Source organism: Drosophila gunungcola, chromosome 3R (assembly GCF_025200985.1).
Source record: "Drosophila gunungcola strain Sukarami chromosome 3R, Dgunungcola_SK_2, whole genome shotgun sequence".
NCBI lineage: Eukaryota > Metazoa > Arthropoda > Insecta > Diptera > Drosophilidae > Drosophila > Drosophila gunungcola.
The window spans coordinates 4,887,052-4,909,504 of record NC_069139.1 but is presented as its reverse complement, the minus strand read 5'-3'; the positions used below and the strand labels follow the sequence as shown (position 1 = coordinate 4,909,504).

The 22,453-nt window shown below is 39.2% G+C and overlaps 1 protein-coding gene across 1 annotated transcript; it reads left to right on the top strand.

Moving 5' to 3' along the window:
* The first annotated feature begins 12,113 nt into the window (after positions 1-12,113).
* LOC128251959 (gustatory receptor for bitter taste 93a) lies at positions 12,114-13,416 on the top strand. Its single transcript, XM_052979251.1, has 2 exons — positions 12,114-13,163; positions 13,228-13,416. Exons 1-2 carry the CDS (start codon positions 12,114-12,116, stop codon positions 13,414-13,416), a joined length of 1,239 nt encoding a protein of 412 aa, XP_052835211.1.
* Positions 13,417-22,453: the final 9,037 nt, after the last annotated feature.

Genomic DNA, 22,453 nt, shown 5'->3' with positions numbered 1-22,453 from the left:
AACATCGATAGAAACGTCGATGTCATCGATGATTTTAAACTATCGGTCGTATCGATGATTGTCCGACATTAACGATGTCTTACCATCTCATACGATATGTTAACTTTTCACTCCAGTTCTTGCGCACTTCACTCAAGTTTTTGACAACTAAGCCTGGTTTCACTCAATTTCTCGCTCACTCTCTTCTTAATTTCTGCTAATGGTCTCATTGTTTAACATTTCTGTCAAATATTAAATGCAACTCAACCGGTTTGCCGGGAACTAGAATTCCAGGGCTGCAGGCTATAGGAATACTACTGGTTCCGCTAGAAAAATACCAAATCTGAATCAGCTCTTACTCTTTCATGTCTTATTTCAATATGCTGAATGTGGTCTGCTTAAAAATTGGCGGGAATATTTGAAAACTAATGTAAGGAAGTAAATAAATGAAATATAAGCCTTCTTATTATATCAACAGATTGGAAATCGGACAGTACATTAAAACTTGATCCATAAATATTAAAACAAATACATTTTGGTGGTTCTTCATTTGTTAAAGAAATTTTTTCAATTGTTGTCGTGTGTTTTTATTTGTTATTATAAGAAAGGTTTTGGATAAAAATGCAAATTGTTATCAAATTTGTTTGTTTGTTCACCTCTCTCTCTTTGGGAATATATTTTATAGGTTTTTATTTGTTTGACTTATCTGCAATGAGCCCATGTTTGCCTTTGATAAATAAATACCTACTGCATGCTTGATAAATTTGCTTGAAAGTAAGATAGTTCATTGCACACTGAATTGTTTCCGCTTGAGTGAAGTTTGCTAATATTTACGCTGTACGCAAGTGCATAACGGTATTGTTGGAAACTGCACATACGAAATTCGAAAAGTCTTCTGTTATAAGTTGTATCGTGTGTCTTTTACCATTCACCTACTATTGTATTTCTTGCTAAATAATCCACGATTTGCTTATCAGAATAAAACCATTCGTCTGTTAATAAAGGGATTCCCACTACAGAGCCTTTATCAACTTGCTTTATCGCTATAGGCTCGTTCACAGCCCATTGAATATTACCATATTATTTACATTACTTCTCTTTGCGCGCCATTCAACTTTATCTATTATTATTATTATTACCCCATAGCATTTGATAAACCCATTAGAATAAATTAAGATCTTGGCATTAATATGCCAGGCACACACAGGAGTCCCTCAACCGAAGAAAAGGAAAACCCACACACACACACTCCCTGAAGAAGAATTACAAAAACCAAAAAAAAAAACAAAACCGTAGGTGCGTAATCTTTAAATCAGCTCCGAAATGGGGGCGGGGTAGAGGTGGGGTGGGGGTGGGGGTGGGGACAGGGGCCAATACTCAAACATAAACATCATCAATTACAAAACCTCGAACAACAACAACCACCGCACAGCGAACTGCAACCACACAGAGATAAGGTACAACAGAAACAACAAGCCAATGTGGATGGGCCAACAAATACAACACAGAAAACATCAACCAAATGAAGAAAGAGCTGATGAAAATGAACTCAATATGGCAATATTACAATAACGAACTGCAAAAGGATAAGCAACAAAAACACTCATTTCAAGATGAGCAGCAAAGCAAAAAAAAAAACAAAAACAAGTGTAAATGAGCAGCAATAAGAACAACAATGCGAAGGTGGGCATCACTACAGTGGTGCCTCAGAAATGTTTATCACTTATATAATCTATTAAAGATAATAAAAAACATTAAACAAAAATTTTTGACTTCCGTTAAACCACATTTCTATATATTTAATGCATAGAATTTAACTGATAATTGACGATGGCTACCTCATTTTAAAATTTTTCTTTTACCTTTAACCTTTTTAAGATTCTTTTTGCAGAGCCAACAACTTATTATTCATTTTATAAAATGAACCTATAGATTTTTTAATAAATAATTAATATTAACATTATCGTAAAATATTTACGAACCCTTTTCAGAAAATCTGCCACAAAAAGAGACTTCCAATACCCACTGTACCTAAATACAAAAGGACAAAAGTAAAGGACAATACACAACTCACGTGAAGAAGTCGTAGGTCGTTGCTTTGCATTTGTTTGCTGCGTTGGTTGACAATAAAAAAAAAAAAAATAAAACAAGAACACGGCCAAGGCAAGCAGAGCAAAGCAGAAATAAAAAATAAGAACAAAATAAGCCCGAGAAAAGAAGAACAACAAAAGGGCAGGGAAAAAGGCTCAACCACTCAGGTGAAATCAAAATCAAATTCAACGCCAACAACTCGACGATCGCCGCGTCCCCTTTACCCTTACATTTACCTTTACCTTTCCCAGTTCTCAGTTCCTTGTTCCTTGTGCCTGTTCCTGTGCCATGCCCCTTACCAAATCCCCTACCCATGTTATACCCCGTCTCTTTCTGCTTCAATATCACCATCTCTTTCCCGTCGCCGATACTCGCTCTCTGTCGCCGGTGATCGTCATCATTTGGACTTGCGACTGTCGCGCTTAATGCGTGTGGATGGACATGAACGTGTAGGATTCGAATTGACATTATAAAAACTGGTTTGCTGCCAATATATATAGTATTGCCGGTTACGCTACGTCCCACGTCCCACGTCCCACGTCCTACGTCCTACGTCCTACGCCTACGTCCCTCGCCCCCGACTTTCCCCTCACTTTCAGCATATGTACCTGCCTACTTGGATCTGATTCCTGTTTAGCTGTTGTTGTTGTTGTTGTTGTCTCTAGGATATTACCTGCTCACCAATAGCCTGGGGAAAAGTGCGCGCCAAAAAGATAAGGTTAAGCAAGGGGGATCGGATCGTCAACAATAGCAGCCTGACGTTCTGACTGATCCGATAATGACGATTGATATTGTATGGCAATCCAAAATGTCAGATTTGAGCATATTAAATGGGGGAATACAGTGAGGATCATTGTTGTTCTAAACAGATGACTGGCTTTTTATTGCGACTAATTTCATCAAAATTAGTCAAATTAGTTATCAAATAATCAATCCAATGGGAAATTCATGTCTATCTGGCTTTTCTCAGTGCAAATTTGCAGTAAATAAAATATCCTTGAATTTTTCTTGATTAAACTAATCTTAAAATACTGTTCTATTATTTGTTTCTATTTGCAAGAAGAAAAATGCCCGCCATAAAGATAAAAACCGTCGGGGGATCCTCAACAATAGTAACATGACGTTTATCTGATCCGATAATGACAGTTGGTATTGTAAGTCAATCAAAAGATTGTTTTGTTTAAAAGATTATTTCATTGTCATAAATCGATAACGTTTTGTGCCTTATCTCCAGAAATAAGATCGAAACATGTTAAATGGTATAAGATTGCGAGCAATACTCAAAACTTGGACCCCTTATTCCACTACGATTTTCTTATTGCCACAAACAAAAGTAAGTTAAAACAGACTTTAAAAAATGCACATTGGATTGTTACAAAATATGTTATATAATTTTTTTTTAAATACTATTACTATCAGTTAATGTTTAAACTCCCCCTTTTTTATTGCCAAGCCAGAGAAACTGTACTTGGCATTGAGTCTGATGGAATGATTAGGCACTGACACAGCATCATTAGAGTTGGAAACCCGCCCTCACTTTCCGCGCTTCCCCCCAACCGCCCTCAGGCCTTTCTCTTTTCGCCTGATCATGTTATGGCATATTCAGTTAATGTAGTCAAATTACATTGCCTGGAAATGCAACTCGCAGCCTACAGACGCATATTCGTTTACCCAGACCTAAACTCCAGGCCCCAGATCTCACATTCGATGCTGCTTTTGGCCGAAACCATGACCATGGCCCATATGGCAGCAGCAGCAGCGGCGGCAGCGGCGGCGGCAATTAACTGCAAAATGTCATTAACCAGCGTCGTAGGTGAGAGGACAAGAAGAAAAGACGGACTGACATATGACAGGCACATCAAGCTGCCCGAGCTGGGCCCATCCCCATCCCCATCACCATCCGAAAACCCGACCAAACCAAACCAACCCAACCCAGTTGAACCCGGTTCAGCATCACTAAAAACGCCCTCGCTCGGGCCAAGCCCCTCATCCACCCTCAATGCACAGTGAAAAATTGTTTATATAATCTAAAATGTGGCATTAAAATATCAACTTCTGCCTACTGCCTCATTTACGTATTAAGGAATTCCTTAATAAACCATCAATTTTGCGGTATTAAACGATGGCTAATAAATTTCGTTATCAATAGATGTGTTAAACTCCAGTAAAAAGATTATCACTTTTTATAAAGCTTCTATTATGTATGTTTCTATGTTGTTAACGCTTTATTAGCAAATAAATATTAGTATTGCATGTATCAAAATTTAACACGTCAGCTTGTTATTTGTTTGCTAAATAATTTTACATCCAGTCATTGTACAATGTAACAAAAAATTAAAGATTAGCTTAGCCATATACGTTTTAATTTGAATTTATTCATTAATAAAGAAATTTATTGGCGGTTAAGTACGCAATGGTTGTAAACGGTTAATAAAATTTTTAATTTTAATATATGAACATTTGACAGATGCTTTTTAATTAAGTTGTAGTAAATAGCTTAAGTCAGTATTACACTTTCTTGAAGTTCTTTTAGTAACAAATTAAATTATTTAAGGACCTTTTCTCTGTGTGCATCCACCCCTCCCTTGGCTTCACTACTGATGGCTTGTGTATTATGTTCCCTGGACGTTCCACCTTGGCATTAAACGCTTGATTAAATTTCACTACAAATGGGTTGGGCAGGGGGAAGTGCACACACACCAGCAGACGCTATAGGGATAGGGATACATATGCATATCCATTTATTATTGGAAAAAAGGTCATCTCAGTTTCTGCGTCCATATGTTGTGCCCTGGACAGCTATCCATCCATCCATCCATCCATCCATCCATCTATTCATTTTGTATCTGGTATCTGGTATCTTGTATCTCACAGCTGCTGCATGTTTTGACTGTCATCGCAATTAGAAAGCTCTGCTGATCTCTCACATGATTTGTTCTTTTTGTTTTTATTTTTTTTTTTTTAGCCGATAGCACTTGCATTTAATTTCCCATGAAACAAGTTCCTTTCCGGCGGAAAAAGAGGGGTATGTATGTATATGTACAAAAAAAAAAAACAGAGAAAAAGATATAGCAAATTGTGGGGAAGCCTGAAAAGTGCGGCGCAGCGAAACGCGGTGAGAAAATGTTTTGCATTATTTACATTTTTACTGCAGTTAGTTATGTATGTTCTCCGCTCCGTTTTGTTCTGACTCGTTTTGGCCATTACTCCGCTGCAGGACATCCGTCATCCGTTGCGCTTGCATTGCTTTCCTGCTCGCATTTTTTTTTTTTTTTTTGATCGTTCTCGTTTGTTTCGGCTTGGCTTTACCGCTTGGCTTCCTGCCGCCTTTGAGACCTGCTGATGTTGCTCTCATTAACAAATTGTCAGGTGTGCTGGCCGCGTCAGTTATCCGTCATGCTTTGGTTAATCAGCACAGAACCGATCCCCACAGAACCCAAGCTATTTGAAGCGGAGACGCAGACGATTTTAAAGTCGTCAAATAAAACACAGAACATTGCACATAAACAATCTGAAAAATCCAAAAACAAAGCCTTTTCGACTAGGAGATACTCATTGCCTATAAAGCATGTTATATATATGTTCAACAAGCTCTATACAAATCAGTGGCTTACCTAGGTCATCAACTTATTCATCAAATTACAGGCTTTTTATCAAGAATTCAAGAGGCATATAGTCACAAGATAAAAATAAACTGTTTGTTTGGTTCCTAGAAATCAAGATTAGATCGTCAGATCACCTTTTAAGGTTTAAATAAATTCTATTATATGATTTAATGAACCATTTAGGGGAAAAACTAATGATTACATTATTCAAATGATATAACTAATTGACTTGCCAACTAAACCCAGTTGTGTTTAGCCACAAAGATCTACCAGTTCTGATTGGCAACCAACATCTGGTCGAGTGAAATACAATATACCCATTGAAGCCCACAAGTACCGGGTACAAAAACTGCCGTTCAGAACATGCTTGCAATTCAACTGTAAAAGCATTTAAACGGAAAGTTTGTCGGCTTCCCAAAACTTCGTTTCCCTCCCTGGATGTGCGATCAGGTCCGGAACCCCTTTACTATCCATATAACCCTTTCTCAACCGATTCTCCCTTTGTCTTCCTCATTTCACTCACTGTTTACCTGTTGCTCGTAAACAAATGCCGCCTTAATCAATTCGTAAAACTGCTCAAACTTCAAGTGATAACAAACAAAGGCGAGACAATCGCTTGGCTGGTTGGAAAGAAAGAAAGTCCCAGGGATCAGGTTCCCCACTCCGAACCCCACACTCACCCCCTTATCACCACTATTCCCGGAGTTTATGGCCAAGACATCGGCAGACACTGGGATGCTGCTCCATGTTTATTTTCTCACACAGGCGGCAAAACAAATAAATTCCGTTGCCTTTGGAGAATTGATTTTTGAAAACCTAATCAAATCGAACAGCCTCTCTGCACTTCAGTTCTAACCCTTTTCTCGTTTCGGTTGAGGGTATATTGCTTATGGCACTTAAATTGTAAAATTGGTGGGGATATGAAAAAAGAATCATAAAGTAAAAAAATCGAAAGTAGTAAAAATAGTATTAAATTTAACTGCCAATGCAATTTTTTTTCAATTAGCTGTGAAAGAAAAAACGTAGTAAATGTTTATTAATTAATAAAGGCAGGGTATGTTATTTTAAAAACAAAATTATAAATATGTATTACCCATTCTTTTAATTCATTCGTTCAGTGTTCTCTTCCTCTTAGATTTCATAGGAAAATATTATTATGCATATAGACCCATTCTTCAAAAAAAAGAGGTATCCCAAGTGCGGCACTATGAAGTTTACCCCTTCGACTCCCAACTTTTTTATTGACGACCACCAGGCGACTGATAGGGCCGAAGATTTCCCATCCCTACTCGTAATTAAATATCCAAATTGAGTGTAAGCAAATGCCGCCGACTTCTAGCCCTGCCAGCTATGCAGGGGTTGGATCTGGATCTGGATCGGGATCGAGATCGAGATCGAGATCGAGATCTTTATGTGGAGATGTATCTGTTTGTGGCTGGAAATAGCGATGCATCCAAGTGAGGCATTTTGTGCAACACACGCCAAAATGCGAAGAAGTCAACGGGGGTGGCAGTGGGGGGTGCAGCAGAATGGTGGGGGTAGCATTTGCATGGGCTGTGTTTATGCACTTTCCCCCCACCCACCACTCCACCCACTCCCTTTTCTTCGGCTCTTTCCTATTTCTGTCTTTTTTGCTGCTGCTTATGCAAACGCATGGGGCATGTCTCCCGCAACTGTGATGACTCCAACTCCTGCACTGAAATCAACTATCCATTAAACTAATATAAATATTTGTTGTTTAAAATTAAGAGTATATAAAAAAATTTAACCAAATTTGTATTTACTATTGATTTAAACTATAAACTAAAAAGGGTAATACCACTTTTCTCTATATTTAGTTTCTATGAGTAACAGTATGATTATAGGATCTAAGAATAAAGCATCGGGGTCACCAAAAAAATATCAAACTGATCTTGCTCCACATCCATTTAATAGTTATACAACTTTAAAATTAAACAATTCAAATAAACTTAGTAAATTTGTAATGACCTTGTTATCCATTACAAGTTTATTATTATATATATTTAAATTCTCAAGGTTTTAAAGATTTATTCCATACTCGTATGTAATTTTAGGTTTCAAAATGTTAGATCTATAATATGAAATTTTTTCCAGTGCACCAACGATACAACTTCGGCTCCATCTGGCCGCTTTTAGTTTTTCTCCAACGGGCATAGACAATGAAAAACATTTTCCTGTCGCTGTCTCTGTTTTTGTGTTCACTGTTGTTGTTGTTGTTGTCCATGTTCCTGTCCCTGACTCTTTTAGACCCCCCCCCCCTTCCTTTGGCCCCTTTGCCCCATGGACCCTCGCCCCTGTCCTTGCTCCCCCCTCCCCCACTTAACCCCCTGTCGCCCATCGAACATCAACATAAAAATCCATGTGATGTCGATGACTTTTTTGTTTGGTCTGCTCTTTTTTGTTGTTTTCGTGCTCTATGCGTTGTCGTTTGCTTTTTTTTTCCTTCTTTTTCTTTCTCCTGCTCTCTCCGTCACTTACATATTTAAATGTGCATATGGTATCCACTCTCTCCCCGTTTTTTTTTTTTTTTTTTTTTGTTACCGCCGTTGCGTAGTCGCATGTGAATGCTCTCTAATCTCCTAATGTCGTTGAACCTTTCCTGTACTTTTTTATTGTGCCGTAGTCGACTTTATTGTTATTATTATTTTGCGCGACTCTACGTTTTGTTTGCTTATTGTGTTTGCTTTTGCAGATTCACTCGCCTGTTCTCCTTCACCTTCTCCGCCCCCGCTCTCTTTTCCCTCTCGTTGCGTACTTTATGTCATAGCGGACAACAACAAGAACTGCCGATGACAATGATAACAGCAGCAGCACAAGCACAAGCATCAACAACAACAACAACGACTGACAAGGGCGGTTGCAAAAAGGGCGTGGTGGGGCTGGAACTTCCAGCTCTTCCAGCTGCAAAGTCTTCCTCTTTATTTTAGAGCATGATTAATTTGATCGACTTATGAAAAGTGCACTTTCATCATTTAAATAGTAATAGTATTTTAGATTTTTATTACAAATAAAAATATTTAAAGTCACATTGTTTTGTTACTTTTGTATATAATCTTAATAAATCCTTTAACATTTTGAAATTAGCCCTAAAGATCTTTCGAAACATTATTTATTTAATCCTGAATAAAAAAGAAGCAAGAATATTTTAATTATTATAAAACATTATATCAAAACATTTTTTAAAACGATTTTATAATTTAGAACTAATTTGGTTTTACTATTGAGATTTATATTTAAAAATTTTGATGTTTTTTCAATTTGGAATCAATTTTAATTTTGTATGAATGTTTATATTAAAAAGTGATCCACAAGTTTGTTGCAGGGTACGATACAAAAAACCCTGGAAAATATGTTTTGCCATTGCCCCTGACAAGTGCACACGTGCATTCTGCCGCTGCCTCTGGGCAATTATTTCCAATTTAGCAAAACAACACAACACAACACAACAACAGCAGCAGCAGCAGCAGCAGCAGCAGCAGCAGCTTGCAGCAGCTTGCAGCATGGAGCATAAGCATCCAAAGCTATAGATTGGGCCTCTGTTCGAGATCAGGGCTTGGCTCTTGGCTCTTGGCTCCGGACCTGCTCCTATTGTCTTTCCATCAGTTCATTGCCCGATGCCCAGATGCCCAGATGCAGCAGCTCTAGCATCATACTATAAAAGCACACGAAAAAAAAAATGTATTTAATTGTTAATTTGATAATGCCAAATCAAAAGATTTGTTGCAGAACCTATTATTAGTGTTTTAACAATTTGACTTTACAATAAATATCGAAGAAATTATTTAAATTGCTTTAATTATATTGCTTTCTCTAATGTTAATACCTACTAATTTAAATAATGAAAATTGAATACTTAAACTGATACCATTGTAAACAACATATTAAATAAACCAATTTTTTTTTAAAACCTAATGATTGATGTCAAGCAAATCCTTTAAAAAGTCATTGATTGATATTAATGATTTGAAGAAGATTTATTTATATAATTTAAATACAATTACTTTATATGTAATAATATATATATAATATAATGCTTTATACTTATGTTTCCCTATTACCATAAATTAATTTGCTTTATATTTGAATCAGTTTGGATTTGTTTCGGTGCATCCCCAACCCAAAAGCGATCCCCATCATCAGCTTGGTCATCACGGAGACTGAAGACTAGAGACTAAAGACTGGGGACTGGGGACTTTGACTGGGGTCAGGTCTTCTCCAAGCTTCAAGCTTCGAGCTCCATGCTCCATGCAATTACTCCATGTACTTGGGACTGTAATAACACGGACGCGAACTGTACGTAAACTGGTTGCAGGATGCTGCTCCCGCTGATGTTGCTGTTGCTATTGCTGCTGCTGCTGATGATGTTGCTGTTGCTGTTGCAACTTGGAGCCGGGCAGCGACTTTCTAGCCGGTGTTATCTGTCTATATCTATCTAGGAAAACCAGTTATTGGGGGCCCAGGCTTGTTGCACGCCCATTTCGAGCCGCTGCTCCTCCCCAGAGCGGTTGTTAAAGTTAAATGTTGATCGGAGCAGGACTAGACCTGTTGCTGGTTGCTGGTTGCTAGTTGCTAGTTGCTAGTTGCTAGCTGCTGGTTGTTGCTGATCGCCGATGTTGCTGGTTGCTGGCTTTGTTTTGCTGTCTGCAGCTATAGCAACTCTCAACTTGCAACTCCCAACTGGATTTGCCGAAGGCTGTTGACTCCGTTGTTTTTCTATTGCCAGTTCAGAGGCTCTGGAGGCACGACTTCCTTCTTGGTTCTTCTGGCTGGGGATATATGTATGTTCGAAAAAAAAACAATTCCTGCCAGCTGCGAGTTTGTTGACCCCGCAAGTGGGGCTATTCTAATGCCCGGCAAACGTGTTTGGCAACTTGCAATTCGATTGGGAGTGGGGGTTTGTTAAAATGGGAGTGGGTACGCTGCTACATCAACTCACACTCCCACTCCAATACGAACTCCCACTCCATTGATTTCCAGTGCCAAAGCAGAAATAGTCGGGCCGAGAAGTCATCGCCTTACTAATTGCCCACTAGTGAATTGAAATTGAAATTGAAATGAAATTCGCATTTCGCATTGAAGCGTTAAGGGAGAAATCAAATGAAAATGGCACATTGGCGCTGGTGTTTCGCAAAAACGAAATGGAAACAAACGGGGAATGAAACTAAACCGATTTAAATGGCAACGAACGAGGAAAACGGGTCGAGGTTTTTAGTTCGCCAATAAACTGGATTCCCTTGATAAGAAATTATTACATATTTAATGTTGATACTTGCTTGCACACACTGAAATTATAAGCAATTCCGTAATTTTTACTCTGGAATACAAAATTTAGTCGTAAAATAAATATTTTATAATTTGCTGTTAATATTAACAATCAAATTAGAAAATATATTCAAAATTATAAATAAAATAACATAGACATTTTAACTTACTCATGAACTTATGTAGGCTAATGAATACTTAATTGTTTATACCTAAAATTGCATTCAATTAGTTTATCATGTGTTAACATTCGAATTAGGAGAATCAAGATAATGAGAAGAATTAACGTGACTAATTGCTCTAAATGACATGCTATACAAGATATAACCAAAAAGAGATTGATTATCAACTTGTTTTTGGTTGATAAATACAAACAATTAGTAGAACAACATTTAATAAATCAACAGTGTAAAAGCAAAGCCACATAAAATAATAATATAGCATGGTGGTTTTCAGTTGTTAGAAGATACTTTTGTAAATATATTTACATGACATGTATAGATATATTATTAAGCTTTAAACATATTGGTTTTTTTAATAATTCAAAATATGTTTCTTATGAGTTCGTTTCCATTAACCCCGAAATATTTTCAAAAGTAATTCAAATAAACAAAAATAAATTGAAGAAAAATTATAGAATAATTTTTTGGTAAATACTCGTACGTTCACCTCCATTACAAAATTCGTCTGATTTCTGTAGTCCATCAACCCGAAACAACTTTATTGACACGGGCATAAATATCAATTTACGCCCATTTTTTTTGTTGTGCCGATGATGGTTTTATTTTTCGAGCACCATCTGTTGTGTGCCAGTGTGCCTGAAGGGCAAGAACTGGGACCAAGTGGATCTGGGACTGGGACTGGGACTGGGACTGGGACTGGGTATGACTATAAGTCCCGGGGCTGGCCTGTCCATCATCATCGTCGATTCCCGACGACCAATCCCCGAGCTCCGAGTCCCGATTGTTGGTGGCTGGGGACTGGGGGCCAATCAGTCAGCGAGGCACTCAGCGGAGCGTGAATGGCAATTGCCGATATCCACACATTCAATTAATAAAATCAACAGCCTTATCGCAATGGCAGGACATGTCATTAGCCAGGCTTCAGACTTCAGACCTCAGACTTCAGGCTTCAGGCTTCAGTTGTGGCTCGATTATGGCCGGGAAACGAGTGGAGAGGTGGTCGCGATTCCTGCTCTTGTGGCTATATCGTATGGCACTCGGACTATCGCTGCTCTCCTCGAAATTGGACAAGGATAAACTGCAGCTAAGGCCCCCAAAAAGGGGCAGCAACAATCGCATCCTTAGCATCCTGTGGCGCTGTTTGGTGATTGTAATATACGCAGGTGTTTGGCCCACACTTACCTTTCCGCTTTTGGCAACAAGAATAGAGAGCTATGCGGATTTGGTAGCTTCACTTCAAGTCCTTTCCGTTTCCATTTTGGCAACCATATCATTTATAATCCAGGCAACGGGGGAGAACAAATTTCAAAAGGTGATGAATAGATATTTGGCCCTTTACCAGCGGATATGTGCTGCCAGCCGTTTAGAGCAGTTGTTTCCACCGAAATTTGTGGTTTACTTTTTGCTCAAATGGTTCTTCACACTGTGCGGTTATTTCCATGAGTTTATACCGCTGCTCAAGGGAGAAAACTTTGCAAGCATTTTCCACTCGGTGGCTGTCGTCATTGGCGTTTACATGTGGTTTGGCACGGTCTTTGTCTTGGATGCCTGTTTTTTGGGATTTTTGGTCTCCGGAATCATGTACGAGCACATGGCTGCGCATATTTTGGCCATGCTAAAGCGAATGGAACCCATTGAATCGCAGGAGGAGGGTCAGCGAATGAGTCACTATCGCAGGATGCGACTCCTGTGCGATTTTGCAGACGAGTTGGATGAGTGTGCGATTATCTACAGTGAACTGTATGAGGTCACCAACGCCTTTCGCAAAATGCTGCAGTGGCAGATCCTCTTCTACATCTACTACAACTTCATAAACATTTGCCTAATGCTCTATCAATATATTCTGCGATATCTGAACGACGATGAAGTGGCTTTGGTGTCTTTGGTCATGGCCTCTGTCAAGATGGCCAATCTAGTGTTGCTCATTATGTGTGCAGATTATACAGTGAGGGAGTCGCAAATGCCTAAGAGATTGCCACTGGATATAGTGTGCAGCGATATGGATCAGCGTTGGGATAAGAGTGTGAGTTTGGAGGGGTTTTAGCTACGATAAATTGTATATTTATATAATCTATTTACTTTCCCAGGTGGAAACTTTTCTTTGTCAGCAGCAAACGCAACTACTGGAGATCAAAGTATTGGGATTTTTTCACCTAAACAACGAGTTTATCCTTCTCATCCTATCTGCCATTATATCCTATCTCTTTATACTACTTCAGTTTGGCATAACAGGTGGCTTTGAGGCATCCGATGAAATTAAAAATCAGTTTGATTAAAAAATGTAGAAAAGGTATTAATTTGTCCCTTTAGATTTATTAAACAAATATTTTTAAAGTGGTCCAAGTAAAGTATTTAATATTAGGTCTTAACCTTACACAAAGGCAAATATCTAACATGTTTTCTCAACACCCTCGCTCTGTATTCTCTGAATCTCTGCCCATCATTTAAGTTAACCTCCACCACTGAAGTTCACCTGAACCGCCGTGAGTTCATTATCGTTCATTATATCTCATACCAGAAGACATTCTGATACAATTTTCAGAGTGCCTCCAAGATGAGCTCGTTAAGCGACCAACGAAAAAATTAAAGAAATGGGAATGAACAACAAAAAATTGAAATTTCACGTCTGACATGGTGTAATTAACATAGCTCCCCCAACTCCAGTACTCCCGCTATTCAAATCCCATCTTTATTACTCCCACTACACTGGAAGAAAATGCGGGAAAAATGTATAATTAAGAAATGCAAAAGTTAGTGAATAAAAAGTAACAGTATTACCTAGTTTGTTTGGAAATAAACATATTTAAGTAAGATAGGTATGTTTATGATGAAACTATTTAACTATGGGAACCAAATAGTAATTGTTAATAATTTGTTTTTGTTATTTGATTTGGTAATGTTTTTTTTTTATATTTTATGTTTAAGGAATTTATTTAAAGCCAATTTCCCATCAGTGTATATCGCTTTCCACCCCCACTTCACTCCATCACTTGATCGTCATCGCCATCGTCATCGCCATCGTCTCGACTCAAGTCTTTGATTATTTTGGGCGTCAGCGGAGCGTAACGCGCTTGTCACGCCTATTATATATACTATATGCTCAGAAAATATATGTGTATAGTATATATGAGGTGGGGTTATAGGAGAGGCATCTGAACCCGGGATTCGATCCCAACTGACCCGTGAGTGCGACGGTGGCGAAATGGAAACAAAGCAAACACAACGGCAGAAATACGCGCCTTGCGGCCTGCAACTGAATTAATTTCCGAGCTCTCTGCTCCGCTGCACACGGTCTGTTTTTTGTTTTTGGTTTTTGTTTTTGTTATTTTTGTTGTTGTCAAGAGGGCAGGGGATTCATGGCAGCTTGGTGGTGGGGATCTTCCAATCCCTGACACTGACGAGAGCCACATTCAAATTTTTCGCTTGCTTTTTTTTTTCTGCGCCCATTTGGAGCTGGCCAAAAGCTAGCTGGCCAAGCCATGCATATTTCCGGCCAGCGAAGCTCTGATCTGATCACCGGATCCAGACACAGGCACAGGCATGGCACAGGCATGGCACAGACCCACCAACCATTCCAGAAAACTGAGCAACGTTCCCGTTTCGCTGATTTCCTGCCGTTCGCAACATTTCAGGTATTTTGCAATGTAATTAGTTCGGAAGCTCGGCACCGGCACTGCGATTGGATTGGATTGGATTGGGCTGGCTGGCAATCGCTTTTGTAACTGGGTAGCTGGCCGCCACTTCGGAGTCTCAGCTGGAGCAGCGGCATTGTCGGGATGCCGCCGCCAGTTGAAAGATGCCGCCGCCCAAGAGTCGCGGTTGCATGTACCACCCAATTCCCCCTCCGCCCACATACTCGATGTCTTAAAGCATTTGTACACATGTAACTTGCGACGCAGTCAACGCTCATTGCACTTGCACAGATAACAAGTATGAACTATCACATACCCAGCAGGTTTTTTTTATTAATTTTAATTTCTTTTTATAAAAGCATCCAAATTGTTCTTTGATTTCTAAAAGGATTAAGGCTTAATGGGCAAAATGTGCAGCCAAAACATCATTACAAACACCTTTTTCTTTTTTTCCAATCAAAACACATTATGATTTTTTTAAGACAATTTTTAAATAGTTCTTAAATCCCTCTTCAAGCATAATTTCCTTAAAAACTAAGACACTTCAATAAATATCTTTGGGAAATAAAAAAATGTATTACAAACTATTCAATGATAAAAGGTTTCATTTCGTAAAATTTGCAAACGAAGTAAGTAAATAATATTCAAGCTGCAAAGCCCTTGTTATTTTATAAAAATATCTCTTTCCCATTTTGTAAATTCTACTTAAGGAAATGCATTTTAGTATCATTTATTTGTATATATTGCAATGCAATAAACCACTTTACAGCTTATAAAAGGGGCATAAAGGGGCATTTACATACTTTTAATGTTAACTACGCGTGTAAACATTATATAAAATTAAAATTCCTTTAAGCAATGATATTTTAGAGTAATAGGTATCAAAAGATGTACAACATTCGGCATTCTATTGACTGAAAGACAGTGGGGTGCCGCTGCCTGTGCCTTCGGCGTCTTATCAAGTGGGCTGGCTGGTGAGCAAACTCGGCGGCAAACACTTTGACCTTTGAGGAATCCACAGAAGCCGCCGCAGAAGCCGAACATGCGGAGAGCAGCAGCTAGAGTACGTCATGTTCCACATACTTTCACTTACGAACCAGCAGAAACAAAATAGAAACCACAATCGCAATCAACACGGAACGTGATCGTGAGTGTGGGGAAGGGGGGAGCAATAGAAAGAGATCGTGTGTCCATAAACGTGACATAAACAAAATAACAACTTCATTTGTCATAGGACAACAATTGAAGAGGTGTTTGGCGGGCGGGGGGTGGAGCTCCAAAAAATGAGGGTAGTGTTAAATGGGGAGCTCGGCAAACAAGCGTGCCCCAATGTTGTTTGATCTTCGTTTGTGGAGCAGACCGTCTGTGGAGTCTAGACACTGCCACTTCCCAACCCAGAATGAGAACGATAAATTCCCTGATTGTGGGGCTGTTGTTGCTGCGCTCAACTGTAGCACATACGATCAGAATGCATAGTAAATTAAGTGGGCGACAGATACGCGAACAGGCACAACAATGCCCAAAGAAAACGATCGCGAAAGAAAAACATCTGTAGGTTGTGTTTGTATCTCGAAGATGAAGATATCGACGCAGCGGTGCGGGGGAGTGACCCCGACTGGCCCCGTACTACGCTCTTCAGATCTCGTACGTTCAAACGTACCCACATACCAAAAACAGCAAATGCCAAATACCCGTTTTTGGCCTAAAAACCTACAAAGCCAAACAACAAGTTGCCCAACCAGCGAGAATAAACTTCCACGAATTTGTGTATGCCCTACGCAGAAACTCAAATAAACTTCGGCGTAAATTAAAACTGGTCTGGTTTTGTATAAAAAGGGTTAAGGGCTCTGTTACAAATTGTTATGTAACTGAGTTTTCATCAGAAATTAAACGAGCTTGTGTAAATTGCGTAATATATATAGGTCATTTAGCGGATATTCTTTTAAATGTCTGCAATATAGTCAACTTTTGAAAATGAATCTTAATTCTATAAAATAGGTATACATTTAACCATTTTTTTCTTCAAAATGTATAGCAAAATCTTGTTCATTCATTATTGCAATATATTAAAATATGTTTAACCAATAAATCAATAAGACATACACGTATAAAGTTAAATAAGCGATTCCTGTTACTATTTGCATCAAAATAAATATCAATTGCACTATATATATGGCTAGATAAAATTCTTAACAAACATGGTTCTGAAATACATTTTTATATTTGTTCTTCCATATTTCTATTTACCCAATAGCCTTCACGTTATCTTTGGTCTGAACGCATTATTTCATTATCAAACCACACTCAAGTGTTTATCTTTATTACTACATCATCATTACGGCTTAGGGACAATTTGAATATTACAAAAGGGGAACATTGAATGAGGTCAAGAACCCGCTGGGACATCAAAGTTTCGCTATCTTATCTATTGGCTTGCATTAACCGCAGTTGCAAACGTTGCGGCACGCAGTTCAAATAAATTCCCCCGTGGTGGAGTACCCGAATTGATACCCTACACTCGATCGGTGCCGTATATACGATGCACTGCGTCATTTGTGATCGCTAAAAAAAATGCCGAAAGGGTGGTGATCGAGAAGCGATCCAACACGCACACATTCTGACACAACCACCGCGTTATTTGTGTGTTCGATGAACCGAAATTCGAAATTCGGTGTGTGTCTGACCCACTTTCCCACAAATTTACGCACTTTATGGCAAATGGAATCCACACATGAGCGTTAGAAAGAGCATAGCTGCGAGAAAGAGTTGGGTAGAACATTTTAGAGAGAGAAAGGCATATTGAAAACAAGCGAGAGAGAAGTAAGCTATGTTGTCCATTTAATAATTGAGGTCGACTACAGGCGATCGTAAAAGAATATTGATTTGTGGGTTTTGCTTGTTGCAGTTTTTTGCTGCTGTTTTTTGAGCTTCTGCAGAAAAAAAAATACCTTTAATTGATTCCCAAAATGCATTTTTACTTATAAATTGTAAAAATATTATACTTCTATAGGATTATTTCTAGTTGTTTATTTAATGACTTGATTCAAAAGACATTTCAATATAAAATAATATAAAAAAAAGGATGCTAATGATTTTTCTCAGTGGGCTTTCCCATTTGTTGTCGTTGTTTAGTGTTTTCTCAAGCTTCGTGTTTCTCTTATTCTTTCGTGTAATTTACGCAACGTTCGCTCGTTTGTCGTTGTCTCTCGGCTACTTGTCTTTGCATTGAGTCGAGAGCAACAACACAGCAGCAGCAGCAACAACCTCACAGCAGCAGCAGCAGCAGCAACAACAGCACGAGATCAACAACATCTGCAGCAGCGCTGCTCGGCTGGCAGTTGTTGAACTTTTTTCTTTTTGTTTTTTTGCAGCTCCCAAATCTGAAATCACAAACCAGTTTTGAGACCTGGGCTTGCCACACGTCTCGGCCAAATCAAAAAGCTGGCCAAAGCCAAACGAAAACTTGACGTACATCGCCCCCTCTCACTCTGCCCCGATGATGTTGCTGCTGTCCCGATTTTGCTGTTGCTGTTGCCGCTGTAGCTGTTGCTGCTGCTGCTGCTGCCGTCGCCGTCGCTGTTGTTGTTGATCTTTGTGGACTGTACTTTTTTTGTTGTTTGTTTGAAAGGCAAAAGTTGCTGCTGCCCGCCGGGGGGAGTGTTGATTGAAATCGATCTGTGGCAGAGCAACATGCAACATGCAATGTGCAACATGCAGCATTAGTCACTCAGCCGGCCAGCGAGATTCAGCCAGATTTGACCTTGCCGCAGTGCAACGGCAGCAATCTGTTTGCAGCTGCGTATATCTATAATTTGGCTGGGCTTTAAACTGATCTGCTGGCCGTGTAATTAATCGCTCAGCATCCTTCGTCCCGCAGAAACGTAGGCCCCCCGCTTCCCACGAAAGCCCCCCTTTTTGCCACGCCTAGTGCTTGTCGTTTTTGAAAACGAGCGCATAAATGACGCTTTCCTGTGTACTTAAGGTGTCTAAACTTGACTACCGTGCGGAGTTGTCTGTCCCTGTCCCTCTGCCCCTGTACCTGTAGCTATACCTATAACCATACGCAAACCCAGAACCATTCCCATTCCAAATCTCAAAATCATCCGCAACCTTGCCCAAGACAACAACTCTGATTGCTGTTGCTGTTGTTGCTGTTGTTGCTGTTGTTGCTGTTGTTGCTGTTGTTGCTGCTGTTGCTGCTGCTGCTGTTGCTGCTGCTGTCGATGACCATTATTTTAGCTGACGGCGATATATTTGCTCAGCCTCAGCACCGGGGAACTCGCATCTGTGCGTCTGTCCGAGTTCATACACTGCAAGAAATAGTACTTAGAAATCATATTCATTTTTTATTTTTATTTTAAAAACATTTGCTTCTAGTAGCATGTCGTTAAATAATAAACTTAATTTTTATTTTGTATATAGATTTTCTTAGATAATTCTATGTAAATTGCTCAGTGCAAAAGGTCACTATACTTTTACTTTACAACCATGTACATTTAAACAGATTCAATTATAATATAAATACATTGTAAGGCAACATTCACCGGTTTAACAAGCTTCAAACATACACAACCTTGTTCTCAATTCCTCTTCAAACGATTTATATTCTATGAGATTAAAAATCGAGAACATAGCCTTGATGTCATTTATATGGAAATAATTTGTCAGTAGAGAGTTTTTATAAGATGAATGCATATGAAATAAATTAAGCTGTCGGGGTTTCATTTTAACAATAAAGGTATTATAAAGTAATTAACTAAGGTACCATATATACAGCTATTTTGTTGTACAAATTCAATGGTATTTCTTGCAGTGTGAATCCACGGGTCCATCGGCCGCGCTCTCTGTTTTCTTTGGGGTGTTGGCTACCGTCGGCCGGATTGTTGGATCGCTGGATCGCTGGATCGGTAGATCGGTGGATCGGTGGGGCTTTTTGTTTTTGCTGTACCGGCACTGAGGCACTGTGATGCCCAGATGTACAGCCACTGAGCGGAGCATGACAAACAGTTGCAGCCAAAGCAAATAATTAGTATACATCGATTATCTTGCGCCCAGGTTCGACCTGGCCCGTGGCTACTGTGCAGAGCTTTGGCTATATTCTCGATCTTGCCGCTCTTGGCTGCAAAACTGGATCCGTCTCCAGATGTTGGCTCATTGCACACGCGCTCCTACAGTATCCAGCATCCAGCATCCACTTCCACATCCACATCCACATCCAAATGGGCGTGTGTCGAGCGCCTACGCGCCTCAAAAACAGCCCACAAAACGGGTTCCCCTTCGCAGCTCGCAGTTTGCAGCTCGCAGTTTGCAATTTGCGATTCGCGGCTGCGGATTCGGATTCTCCATATGTGTGCTCGTAAAATGCTGAGCCAGAAACTGTACCCCAACCCAACCAGATCTCGGGCTATGCCCCCAACCCAACTCCAACTCCAGCTCGAACTCCAACTTTAACTCCATCTCCCAACTCGGGACGTGTGCTCAGCTCGTGCCAATTTCTTTGGGGCCTGCAACTTTTACAGTCGCCTGCGAAACGTTTTGTCTTCACTTGGTTTATGCATATAAATACGAATATTCACATACAAATAAACAAGGTATATAGTTATAATAGGGTGGATCGATTTGGTATGAATATATGCATAACTCTAGGCAATAATAGGTTATTAAATAAAGCACAATGATTTCTATCTGCCCAAACAATTATTATGTTAGAATCTCGAGATTTAGATTTCTTTAGCACACTCAATAGAAAAGATTAAGGGTCAAAGTTGATCTAGATACACTTGGTGCTCAGATTTATTCAAGATATTTAATAGATTATTCACAATATCACATTAACTACTAGAATTATTTATATAACTTTCTTCTTAACATTGATTACATTAAATAGTACATTTTCTTGTTTATTCAAACCGATCCACCTTAGTATTCATACACAAGAGTAGTGTGTGTGTGTGTTTGTGCATAGATGGCAACGCGTCTAGAAAAGGTTGGGCCGCAATTGCATTAATGTGCCATTTTTAATTAGCCCCATGAATAAAATTGACAACCGAGTGGGACTTGAAAAAAAAGGGGGGAATCGAGGGGGTCACCAGCGATCTACGTGCTTTTGCAGTTCAAAAAGCAATAAAGTTGATTTTAGCTGCGCATGCCGAAGATGGAAAATTCCAATTCACTTCGTGACGGCACCTTGATTGAACATGACCTAAATTGGTTGATGTGGAAGCTCAATAATTGCCTACCTAGTCGATGCAATTATGAAAAACAACAACAAATTGGTGTGATAAATTCCAAAAAGCATTGATAAGATGCAATAAATTTTCAGGGCTCATTTAAGTGTTGGATTTGGTGAAAATGAGTTACAAAGTTATACATGTATATAAAATTGTTGACATAAAACAAATATATTTAAAAGGGTGGTAAACACAATTATTGAAAATTTATTATTATTCAATTATTCTAAATGTTGAAGCCACTATTTAAACAATGTTTTAAAAAGATTTTAGATATCTTTAAGCTTACTTAGGCTCAAAAAAAAATATTTTTTAACTATGATGATCTTAAATTCCATTCTATAGCTATAAATAAAATATAAACGAATTCAAATATCAACCAATTTTTGTACCCCACCAAAGATAAACGACCCTTTGAAATTATGAGAGATAAATATTACACTCGCATCTTTCAAGTAATTTTAAGCAGAAAAAACCTTAACAATAAATTTAAATGTATGATGATTGCATAACTGTTCTTCGCACGCGTAATTTTTCACCTTCTGGGACCCACAAAGTAAGAATCTTTTATTTTTTCTGACTGCCCCGCGTGTTCTTCCGTTGAAACATTCATGACCAGATGTAGTCCCATGTAGATCAGATTAGATAACTGGCCTGCGGCTACCTCAAGCTGCTTATATCATCAAGCTGAAACGAAAGGCTTATATCATCAAGCTGCTAACTCGAAGCCCTTTTTGCCTAATTGAGCAATAAATAAATTAGAACTAATTACGCCCATTGTCGATGGGTAAAAAGGGTTTTGCGTTAACTTTAGCGGGCGTCTTCTTATTTTATAGCCATTCAATTTGGGTAGAATTATGGCAATCAACTGGCCAGCAGTTACATTTTAGCAATTCTCGATGGGTTTCCGGGGCCAGAAAAGCTTTTAGGGCTAATGGGTTGGGTATTTCGTTCCCTGCTGATTTTCAAGTTGCTACCGGTTGCCGCTCTGATTCTGGGACTCTTGATTGAAATCGAGGCTTTCATCGGCACATAATCATCGTAATGATGATGAGATTTCCTCCATCCGTTCGTGCCACTCGATTTAGCTGTACTTTTTTGGCCAGATGGGCTAAGTTGGTTGGCCAAAAAGCCAAGCACACCGCTACCTGCACTCAGGCACTCCAGACACTCAAGGCACTCAAGCTCCCAAGTTCGAGCTCTCGACTCGAGCTCAAGTTCTTTTGTCTAGTGAAATGTTGAAAGCATCATTAATTTTTTTTCGTCTCTCTTGATTCCGACTTTATGCCTTTAGCTTTGCCTCGCACATAGTTGCAGGTAAGTATAGTATGATAATTGCGGAATGAAAGGAGAGAGAAAGATTCACTGAAAAAAAGTGACCCATAATTACCCGGGCAACAGAACAATCATGGGAAAACTGACTGTAACTTGGCTCGGTCCTGGGCTCGGTC

Coding starts and splice junctions, on each gene's coding strand:
- LOC128251959 (XM_052979251.1), top strand. CDS start 12,114: ATGGCCGGGAAACGAGTGGAGAGGTGGTCGCGATTCCTGCTCTTGTGG. Junction 13,164..13,227: donor ATCAGCGTTGGGATAAGAGT/GTGAGTTTGGAG, acceptor TTACTTTCCCAG/GTGGAAACTTTTCTTTGTCA.